This window comes from Vicugna pacos, chromosome 18 (genome assembly GCF_048564905.1).
Source record: "Vicugna pacos chromosome 18, VicPac4, whole genome shotgun sequence".
Classification (NCBI taxonomy): domain Eukaryota; kingdom Metazoa; phylum Chordata; class Mammalia; order Artiodactyla; family Camelidae; genus Vicugna; species Vicugna pacos.
In genome coordinates this window covers 20,050,606-20,061,907 of record NC_133004.1, presented here as the reverse complement: position 1 = coordinate 20,061,907, position 11,302 = coordinate 20,050,606, and the positions used below count along the sequence as shown (strand labels likewise).

At 53.3% G+C, this 11,302-nt stretch overlaps 1 protein-coding gene across 2 annotated transcripts in view; it reads right to left on the bottom strand.

The window, feature by feature from the left end:
• Positions 1-707: 707 nt before the first annotated feature.
• The window catches only part of CRAMP1 (cramped chromatin regulator homolog 1), a 53,756-nt gene continuing 43,161 nt past the window's right edge, over positions 708-11,302 (bottom strand). For both annotated transcript variants that reach the window (XM_072942380.1, XM_072942379.1), the window contains exons 14-21: positions 10,819-10,900; positions 9,783-9,887; positions 9,384-9,562; positions 8,941-9,003; positions 8,199-8,403; positions 7,215-7,379; positions 5,925-6,070; positions 708-4,584 (exon numbers count right to left, since the gene is read on the bottom strand). In XM_072942380.1, coding sequence (XP_072798481.1) covers positions 4,420-4,584; positions 5,925-6,070; positions 7,215-7,379; positions 8,199-8,403; positions 8,941-9,003; positions 9,384-9,562; positions 9,783-9,887; positions 10,819-10,900 — 1,110 coding nt within the window. In that variant the 3' untranslated portion in view covers positions 708-4,419. The remainder of the gene's footprint in view (positions 4,585-5,924; positions 6,071-7,214; positions 7,380-8,198; positions 8,404-8,940; positions 9,004-9,383; positions 9,563-9,782; positions 9,888-10,818; positions 10,901-11,302) is intronic.

Below are 11,302 nucleotides of genomic sequence, written 5' to 3'. Positions count from 1 at the left end.
CGCCGCGGCAGCCTATCGTGGTGCCGGCCTCCGCCCCACGAGAAGGAGGTTTGGCGAGGCCTGGGCCGCGCTCGCAGACGATTGGTGAAAGCAGCTGCCGTTCACTGCGCCGGGCGCCGCCATTGGGCAGTAGGCCGGCAGAGGATTGGGCCTTAAGTGGGCGGGGTCAGGCGCTGTCCGGGCACCTGGCCGGTGGCCCCGCGGCCTGGCACAGCCTCCCGCCCGCCTCCCGTACCCAGAGTCGTGCTGCGGGTGAGCCTCAGGAAGGGCCTGGCGCGGAGCGCGGTTGTGTAGAGACGCTTGGTTTTTGCAGTCCCGTCAGTGGTGCGCAGATACGTGGCCAAAGGAAACGTAATGGCAGTTCGTCTGTCCTGCACGTCGTGGGTGCAAGGGACAGTGTCAGCTGTCTCATTTGTGGGCAAAAAAACAAAAATAAAACAAATTCTGCAGTGTTTTCTCCCTAAATTACACAATGGACAGCTCATCAATTCCTGTGTGATCTCACCAAATGAGAGCCACTTGGGCTGTTTCCTACCTGTACATTTTGTTTATTTTAAATTTATTTTATTTGAGTAAAAATATTTATTTAGGGATGTGGGGGGGGGGTGGTTAAAGTAAAGGTAGATACACATTCCATAGACAGAGTGTGGGCTGACTCTGGAGAGACCCTCTGTGCACGTTTTAAAAGAAAAATGCAGAAACAATAATTATTAGATCAAGTATTAGTATGTATTTATGCACAATAATAAAAACAGATTTACAAGTTGAACTGGAAATTTAAACATAAGAAGTTTAACAGCTTTTGTTTATTATATTAAATAACCAAACACCTTTTATTCCCAAAACTGGTAAAGAATAAATAATATAATTTACAATATAGTACAAAAAATAATCAGGAAGGACAGGCATTCAGCTTTATACATACACTGTATATGTATATTTATAATCTATAAAACAAATTCACATCTCAAAACAAGCCGAAAACCTTAGATGATATGGCTTAACGATTATTAAAAGAAACAGCAATAAGTTCTGCTGCCCCAACTGTAGTTTGAGAGCCAGGAATCCTGTTACAGAACAAAGGGCACAGGTTGCTGTAGTGCTTCCAAGACTTAACTCACTTAACATGACTTACGAGTTACTGTAGGATTAGGAGAGCTCTGACAGTCAGGAAGGGTTTGCTATGGGTTTCCTTTTTTTGTTTTTCTTAAGACAAAGTGCCACATTTCCTCCTAAACGCATCTGCTAGTTCTCAGTGTTAAAAAAGAAAAGCAAAAGCAACTGCTGTTTTCCTCCTCCCTTTGTTTTAAGTGTCTTTTATTCCATGACTTTTCTTTGCTCACATTCGGATTCAGTGGTGTCATCTAGTTCAAGACGCTATTAAACTGAAAAGGTACCACCAGGGATGAGCCTATGGTACAGAATGAGAGAGAATGAGACTGATGGCTAGGGACCTAGAGATGTGGGAAAGCAAGCAGATCAACCGGTGAAATGTTTCCCCTCCCTGAGCAAGTACTCTACACCTAGACCATACAGAGATGAGAAAAATGCCACCACAAACCTTACTGTGGAATCATGAACTTCATCTTGCCTATGCATCTTCAAGTATGGAATGCTTACCTCTGGAGAGTCACAATAAAGAATCAAGGCCAAAACCCAGCTCCCCTGAGACCGGAGATACTCAGTCTCAACTGTTAAAAGAGATGAATCAGCTGAAAGATCCCAGATGACATTAGAGTGACTAGGCAAGAGATTTTTCTGAGCAACTGATCTGGTCTTAAACACAACATGCTCAAATGCCCAAAGGGAGCCACAGGGACACACTGAGACTCTCACGACTTCCGCTGGAAAGGCAAAGGAAGAGGCAGAAGTGGGAGGTCTTTTGAAAAACTCTAGCCTTTTAACAGTTGCTTATTTTCACATGTATATAATCATATAGGCTGGGAGAAAAAGCAGCCATCATTTTAATGCCACAAATGACACTATTTTTCCTTAATACAGCTGGTTGCTACAGAAGCAGAGTTCTCTGTAATCACATCAGCTTTGTCACAGGCGAGAAGCGTCAGTCGGTCCACTTTCCTCTGGATACCACCTCCCCACTGGACAACGCTGGCCCTGATGGCGCCTACTCAAGAGGCCCAAGCAGGAGGTGCTGCTACATAAAGGCCTACAAAGGCTGACCCAAACCTTCAGAGTTTTCCTCCCTCTAGATGTCAACCTACCCACCAGCCTACCTCAGGGTGTCCCCTGATGGATAAGCAGCTCCAGACCTCAACAGTCCCTGGCAAGGTGCACACTGCCCCCAGCACTGATTCGGTGATGTTACTTGACATCTCTATGAGAAAGTCAGCAGCGACCCAAACTCAGCCTGACCTACTGTGAATCTAACCAAGTCAGATGCCCAGAGAGCGACCTACAGACCTTGTCTGGCTCAATAAGGTGCTCCTTTCAGGAAGCTGATCTATTGATCACAGTAGTTAGTTTAAAGATACTCTGGATTCAAATACTGCTGTCTATCTTCACAAAGTGGTAGCACATCCCCTCTCTCGGTCTTCTGGAGCTTTGGGGCTATTTTCTTAAGAGCCCAGAAAAGCTGCCCACACTGGCCTTTGTTAGTGATGTCTGGGCCTAGATCCAGACCTGAAGGAGGGAAGCCACCTCACAGGCAAGCGCTCTGAGAGAAGCGTGAGATGAAGGGAGGAAGCTACTGCCTGGAGGCCAGATGTCCTCTGTTTCCTCCAAGACTTGGCGTGAATGACCATGTCTACATCTAAAGTGGCTGCAGCCACTGGCAAGGCCATGGAGTCAAGGGCAGCGACTCTGATCATCCACGCAGAGAACCTTCTTCCTTTTCACACTGGCTCACCTCCTCTGGCAGACCGGGAGAGGCCAGTGGAGAGAGCCAGGATTGGCCCTGAAGGCTGCCACTCCACAGCAAGCTGGGGAAGAGGGAGGTGAGGAACAGAGACAGTTCAAGAAGCTGTACTGATTCTGGCTGCCGGGTGGAGGGATTACCTACCCAAACCGTGGCACTGGCACCCAGACACGGGGATGTGGCTGGATGGCGGGTTTTGTGTTGGACGAAACCCCCTACCCCCATCACTGCGCCCAGGCTGAGGAGACAGAGAGCCCTGTTAGCGCCATTCTGGGAAAGACTGAATAGTGGACCACCTGCCGAGGTGACAACTGGTCCCCTGAGGATGCTCAAGGAGCACACCGGAGGGATGTGGTTTCAGCAGGCTCTGCCTGCACCCAGATGCCTGACCTTGCTTGGATTCCCTGAATGGGAAGAAGAGAAACAGGAGACCACGGGGCAAAAGTACAAGCAGGGATGAGATATATGCACCGGGACATCCTGTGCAATGATGCCAGCAAAAGGAAGAGGAGACTCTGAACGAGAGGACTTTCCCTGCAAAGGGCATCTGTCCCTGATGCTAGGCAGTAACGTTAGAAGTTCAAGAACTCTTTAGGAAAGTCTTATCTATAGTCAAACAAGTGCTCAGGAGTTCTCCTACTACAGAGAAGTAATGTCCTAGACCACCTAGAAGAAATTCGCAGACAGACACAGGGCAGAAGCCAACCAAACAGGGACTCTGCTCTGCTTCTTACACGTCTCCTAATTCTTAAAACACAAGAAAACCATTTTCCAACCAGCTTAGCAGAATTTTTTAAAAAGTCCACAAAACCTGCGTAAGACACGATTCTCTCCCTCCCTTCCTGTTAGGGCAGTCAGAACACAACCTCCAGCTAAGGGAAGCACTGGGCAAGGTCAGGATTTCCGGGGAGATGGCACCTGTGCAGCTGCCCTGGGCCCCTCCTGTTGCCCTGTGTTCAGTGTCCTCTGAAGTGCCCGCTGTTGCACGGTGCAGACACCACGGGGCAGAGCGCAGGCCGTGCCCAGCTGCCCTCCCTGTCGTCATTCTGCAGAGAGAACAACTGTAGCACAGCGCAGGTTTGGCAGCAAGCAAGCAGCAGCCTGGAGCCTCTCCACAGAGAACGGGAGGTCACTGCTCCCAGGACTTAATGACTACAGCCACACCTACTCTTTTCTCTCAGAAAGAAAACCCGCCAGAACATCCAACACAACACCCGAGGCGGAAGCACGGGCACTGCACAGACCATAATGCGCCCCAGCCCAGCAGGGGGCCGCGCCAGCACCTCAGCCACATCCAACACTGGCCTTCCAGGATGCTTCCTCATCTCCTGGACCACCGCTGCTCTCGGCCTCATGTGACATGGCTGCCTGTGTGTCTCGTATTCTGGGGTGCAGAGGGGCCTCTGTTCAGGCTGTCTTTGGGGAGTCCAGAGCTCAATTTATGTTCTCTCTCCTCTGAAGAGGGCTACACATATGACATGAGGACCACCAACCCCAAAGGCCTTCTTCCCAGCCTCCAGGATGACCCCCCTGACAAGGTGTAGTCACTGGGACAGGTCACTTACTGGGGGGCCACCTCCACCACCATCAAACAGAACCTCTCGGCGGCCAGGCTCAGTGATGGACAGCTCTTGGGCAAGGTCGTTGAACCGAGATATATAATCAATGCTGTTTTCGTTCATCATGCAGACCAGCTGGGAGTCCACGACCTGCGGGAGAGAGGACATGAGGGAAGGCCACATCATCAGGCGGCTGGCCCCCGGTCTGGACTTCAGTGCAAGTCTCTCTACAGTGAGGATTAGAGTCCCCCCGGTCAGCCACATCAGGGTGGCCCCACATTCCAGGGAGAACTTTAGAATCACCTCTGTCGCTCTCAACACACACTCTTTGGACAAATGTGCCCCAGAGCCTACTGTGAGCCGGGGCCGTCTAGCTGTCAGGATCAGAGTGGTAGGTCCCTCCACATCAGGCTTTCGGGTGAAGACGGTCCATGGACAAAGAGGCAGAGGGCACAGAGGCAGAGACTGGGGCGGCCCAAAGGAGATGGGAGTGGAGAAAGGGAGAGTCACCGTGGGCATGTGTGTCAGAGGAGGGCTTTCTGAGGTGAAGTAAGAGCAGGAGTATGGGAGCAAGTCAGGTAAGGACCTGAGGGAAGCACGTTCCCATAAGAGGAAACAGCAAGTACCAAGGTGGGAGGTGGGAAAGCCTGAGGTGGGAACAGGTTCGGCTGTTCAGGAAACGAGGAAAATGGTGGGGGGACAGTGAGTGAGGTGAGGAGTGGAGAAGGAGAGAGATGGAGTGTACAGAGCAGGGCCTCTGGCATCAGGCTGTGTTCTCTGGGCAGAGCCAGGGGTTCAGCCTGCTCCTGCGCTGGACTGGAAGCCTCGTGAGGATGGGGCCTTTGCTTTGTCCAGGCAGCGCCTGTATTAGTGCCTGCCACCCAGCAAGCCCTCAATAAATATTCGTTAATAAGCTGCTTGATGTAACGAACAAATGAGAAGCCTTTAGAGAATTCTGAGTAGAGCTGTGGCAGGAACTGATTGTATGCTTTTTATTATAAGAAATTTCAAAAACAGTGAGATTTGTTTTCAAAATCCCCTCTAATCTCGAGATTCATGCCAGGACACCAAGAAGCTGAGGAGTCCTGGGAAGCAGCTGTGTGAGCTCTGTTCCATCCAGGGCTTCCCCCAGGTATCTAACTATGAGATGCTTGAGGGAACCCCAGGAACACCCCGACAGACCAGGGAGCCGGCATCTGGGAACTGCTGCTCCCGGACTCAGAGCCCTGTGCTCAACTCTGGCTCTGGGGCTTCCAGGTCCAGGTGCCTCCGCAGCTCAGCTGTTACTCAGAGCAGCCTGAACCCTGGCCCAGTACTGGCAGAGCTCAGAGCTTCCCTTCAGGAGTTAGAGACCTGGGTCTGTAAACACCACCTCCTCAAGTGCAAGTCTTAGCAAGCAGTTCTGAATAACCAAACAGGTCTGCCGGAGGGGTCTGGCCATGCTGGACGGGGGGTGGCGGTTGGGACTGGGTGTGAGGTGGTGCACTTACCTCTGCGACATCAGCCAGGGACCTGGACACGAACGAGTCCCGGGAGTTCCCATCCAGGAGGCTGGGGCCCAGCAGGGAGGTGCCACTGTTGGTCCCGACAGGGGTTGGCAGCATCTTCCGGCTCTTCTCTGGGGAGATGAAGCTCGCTGCAGGGAAGAGGAAAGTGCCCTGAGATGGCCTGGTCTGCATCAATCCAGGGGAGGATCCAGGCCGCACAGGCCTCTCCTCCCATGGTGAGCCTGCGAGAGCTCCCCGTGCAGCTCGTGGAAGTCTATCTCATTTTCCTAGGGGCCCCACTGTGTTCCACTGTCTGGTCACCCCAACCTCCAGGTAAGGTTGTTTCCAATCTCTTATGATTTCTGTTTGACTCTGCAGAATCTGTACTGTTCTATGTGACTCTCCAAGCAGGAAACACTCGTCAGGTGCCCACTTCCCCTCACCACCCAGGCCAGAGCTTCTGGGCTGTCAGGCATGGTGCCTGCACTGAACCAGTGCTGACTAGGTTCATCTCGTATATAGTATGTCTGTCTCTGGGGCCACCAGTCACAATGACCACATGCACACCCTGCCTGCTCTCTAAAAATGCAAAGAGGTTGGAGGGTAGAGCTCAGTGGTAGATCATGTGCTTAACATGCACGAGGTCCTGGGTTCAATCTCCAGTACCTCCATTAAAAATAAATGAAGCGAATTACTCCCCCAATAAAAATAAATAAAAATAAAAATGCAAAGAGCATGATCCTAGGAGTGCCACAGGGGCTCCTCTGTGTAGGAAATCAAAGCTGGTGCATCTTTCCCTGACACCCTCTTCCCATCACATGAGTACCTGGTGCCCAGTGAGAATGAACATCCTGTGAGTGCTCCAGTCTGTAGCCAACAGGCTGTGGGCAAGACAGCTGGACACTCACAGGACAGAAAGAGGGAAAGAGCCAAGAAAGTACAAGGCACTGGCTCCTCCCGCCCCACCCGGGGCCTCTACCACCTGGCCCACAGCCAGCGCCAGTCAGGGAGGGGCCAGGATACCAGGATGGATGGGGGAGGGACATAGGGGACTGTCCTTGGGGATGTAAGTGGCTGTGGTTACAGGGGTGTGCATGTTTGCCAAAGCCCAGTGACCTGCACACTGGGTCTGGACATTTTCCTTTATGTAAGTAATACAAAAAACAAACCAGCCCTAAAATCCAAGGGACAGTCCTCTAGGGAGTTCTGCCAGAGAGCGTGGCAAGTCTAGACTCCAGCCTGCTGGTCTGGGCTGATCCGGGACAAAGCTCCACGTGCCCTTCTTGGACTCACCGAACAAGCTGCTGAGCGATGAGTCTGTGGGGTCGCTAGGGCACCACTGGGGGTCGTGGGTGGGGGAGGCGATCCAGTCTGGCTGGGGGCTGCTGGATGGGGAGGGAAGACTCTTCGAACTGTCACTGCCATTCAGTTTTGCTGGAGAAAGAGGGACTCCTTCACCTGTCAACCAAAATCCTGGGTCAGAAATGCTACGGGGGTGAAAGGCCCCACCTCCCCAACCTGCCACCAAGAAGGCCATGGGGTCATACAGCGTGTGCCGCCGAATAGAGGGGCCCAGGACCCTGCTGGGGCTCCTTAAGAATGAACAACATGGGTCTGCCAGGGGATGCCCCAGCAGCAGGGACAGGTGCTTGTCTTCAGAGAACAACAAGGGCCGCAGCTGATGGAGGTAGGCCCTGTGCTGAGAGCATCACCTCAACCCTCTCATGGTGCCCACCACAGCTCTGAAAGGTGCACGCTGTTCCCAACTCACTGCTGAGGCCCAAATGAGCTGGTGACCTGCCCACGGCCACGCGCTGCCAGGCTGTAAGCTCAGCTCTGTCTGAATCAGCAGTCTGAATTACACCAGCGAGTGCCGACCATCCAATACCACAGTGCCGGCCCCAAGAGCTGGCAGAACCCAAACCCCGACAGGTACCAGGTCCAACCCCTCTCAGAACATGCAACCCTGCAGACATCCACCCAGGTTCAGAACCAACAAGGACACTGCCCTGCCTGATCCCCAGGCTGGAGAGGCCTCGTGGCCGGCTGTCTCCCAAGGCTGGGGCAGTCCCGCCAGACCACGAACAGGCCCAGGTCCTGTCTAGGCCCTGTCATATGTGTTGCCTCTGCCAAGGCTGGGCTGCGCCCTGTAGGTGCAGATGCTCAATGCCCAGGAGAGCTGAATGGCCACAGAGCCAGAGGCTGGCCACGACTCAGATAGGTCAGGGCCAGAGGGGAGCCAACTCCGGAGGATGTGCGGGGCAGCCTGCTCCTTACTGTACTGGCCAGAGCTGATGGCAATCTCGATGATGGAGTCGCTGATCTGCGTGGCGGGCTCTCCCTGCGACAGCACATCCTCGGGTGGGCCGGGCAGGGAGATGTCCAGCAGAGCAGAGACGTTGGGTGGAGAGAGCCGGGTGCTTGAGGAGCCGTTGTGGAGAGGAGCCCTGGACAGCTCGGACAAGGAGAGGACAGGCGAACTCTGGTGGAGGCAAGTACCATTCAGACATGACCAGTCAGACAACCGAGAGGAATGACACATCAACCCCGTGGAGCAGTGACTGGTGACAGGGAAACCAATAGGGAGGCCATGACCCCAGAAGCCACCTCACCCTTCCCAAGAAGGGACACACTCGGGGAGCTGACTTCTGAAATCCTCAAGGGATGGCAGAGTTGGGAGGCCAGGCCAAGGTGGCCTGGATCTTCCTCTCCCATCACCAGCAGGAACACTGGTAAGGCCCGGGCAGAGGGTGAGCGCCAGGGAGCACCTCCTCCTCTCTGACCCAGAAAACTTAGTGCTTCCATAACTCTGTCTCAGTCACCCAGCCTTGCAGAGGGGAGGAGAGAAGCCTGAGATGGGAGATGTATGATCACATCTAGGCCAGGCGCAGGAAGGACAGCACTGGGCATCAAGGAGGCGGCGGCCTGGGTCCACTGGAAGGACTACAAGAGTGGGGACCAGGCACCGGACAGGGTCCTGGGGCAGCCATTTTGCTCAGCAGCCGACAGAACATTCTACCTGAAAACTATCTGCCACCGGCTCCTGCCTCGAGGGGACGCTGATGAACGGGTCGCCTGTGCCCTGCAAGAACACCAGGAGAGCCAGTGAGCAACCGGCACACAACCTGCCAGAACTGGCCAAGTGCTGGCCGGGACCAAGCTCCCAAGGAGAGAGCCTCTCCACCCACAGCTCTGAACAGGCAGAAGCACAGGAATATAGGTTGGAAACTTCTCTCTGTGAGGACAGTGCTTTAAGAACGTGGACCCGCCAGTTCCCAAACATAAGACCGTCAATTCAGGGGGGAGGGTATACTCAGTGGTAGAATGCATGCTTAGCATGCACAAGGTCCTGGGTTCAGTGCCCACCCCCTCCAGAGGCAGAACTCGGTCCAGCGCGACCTCAGCCCAATGGCCTCGGCTCTCCTCAGGACTGGAGAGTGAAGCCCTTCTAGATACACTCACCCCTACGTCGGGGATGGGGTCTCCATTCTGGTGGGTGCTGGCAGAGTCCTGACCTGAGACGGCAGCTGTCACCTCGTCTGAAGACAGGGGAGAGATGCCAGGCAAGCCCTCGGCATCCAAGACTGGGAGGGGGCTCCCAGGGATGATGCCGGCACTCTTAGCCGCTAAATCAATCGCACCTGGCAAGAGAAGCAATGTCTCAAATCTTTGCTCACTGACATCCAAAGCCTGCCCCAAGAGGGACCACTCACGCTCAAGCCTCGTTCCCAAGCAAGGCCAAGGGCTTTCATGTCCTCTCTGAAGGGAAATGAGATGCCATGGCTTGGAGAAGAGGAAAGCAGAAACATGACTCAGAACCCCTGCAGGGAGTCTGCTACCATGCTGGGCCAAGAGACTTACTGGCAAGGTGGCCTGGGGCCTGGGGTGGAAGGACCTTGGGCACAATTGGCCGAGACAACGCCGCTTTGGTCAGGGAGGACTGGATGGGCCGGAACGAGCCTCGCCCTGTGAGGACGAGAACAGAAACAGATGTGTCAGCCTCATGAGGCCCAGCCCCTTGGCTACACACTGGGGGCTACAGAGGGTTTCCTTTATTGCTGTGGTCCAGGTCCCAGCAGCTGAGCTGGGTTGTAAACCACTGAACATCCCAATGCTCGCTAACTTGCAGAAGTCAGAGGTCTAACAGGGCCCAAGGGGGAGAAGGCCCTGTCACCCATGACAGAGGCACCACCATGCTTCCTGGGGGCTGCCATAAGGCTGTGGTCACCACTGTCATCTCATGGGAATGCCCCTTTAAGGGTGACTTGCACCTGAGTTAAACTACAGGCTCCTCTGGGGCAGCCAGGGCACCAGACTTAGTGTCAGGATTCTGCCTCTGCAACTTGGCTCTTTCCTGGTATGTTTTCTGTAGTTGAAAAGTAGGTGTGAGAAAAAGCAATTGACAACTGTATGGGTCTTGCAATAATTAAATCTGAAATGTGAAAATGAAGACTGATTAAAAAGATAAATCACAGAGTATGTTTCACTGAAAGAGTCTCACTATATAAGAAGACTCACTTCAAAGAGCCAGGGCCCCACTGAGCTTACAGAGCTATGAAAGCATGAACACATCCATCCCATAAAATGCCTGACAAGACCTTGCCGAGGATGGACAACAGATCCGCCTCTAAACTGAACTGAGCAAAGCATCTCAAACAGGGCCATCTGAGCCCACTTTGGAAGGAAGCTGCCTGGCGGACCACCTGTCAGGGGCTCACCTGCCCGCACTGCAGCCCGGGCCCAGCACCGGGCGTTCATGCAGTGTGTGTTGATAGAATGGACAAAGGGATGCTTGAAACGTCACTCAAAGAACCATGGAAATAAATGCCTGCCATTTTGAAAGACGGGGCCATGCGAGTGAGGACTGGGGAGCCCCTGAGAAGCCCTGGGTGCTTACCAGTGACAGAAGAGTTCGACAGGATGGAGAAGGAGCAGACATTGTGGGACTGGTTTTCAGATGGTCTAGGAAGCAGTGTTCTCTGCGGAGGGAAAACTGTCAACAATCAGGTGATGAAAAGACCCCCGAATACCAAAAATCACTTTGGAAACTAGTGCTGGATCATAAAGGAACGTTCTAGACAAGAGGGACTGAGTGTAACCAGATGGGGTTCCGATTCTACAGTGGATAATCCAAGGCTCCTGGGACAGTCTGGGGACGGCTGTGTTCTATGGACACAGACCCAGAACACTGGGTCCTCTCTGAAGAGAATTTAGGGGATCAACTCTCCCAGGGGAAACCGGGGGTGTCAGAATGACCTACCGTTAGTCTAGAACATTGTGGACCTGCCTTGAATGCAACTAGTCTTATAAACATTGATAACCACTGGATATGGACTGTTACAAAATACCCCCTTATCTGGGGCCTCCTCACACTTGGGTGA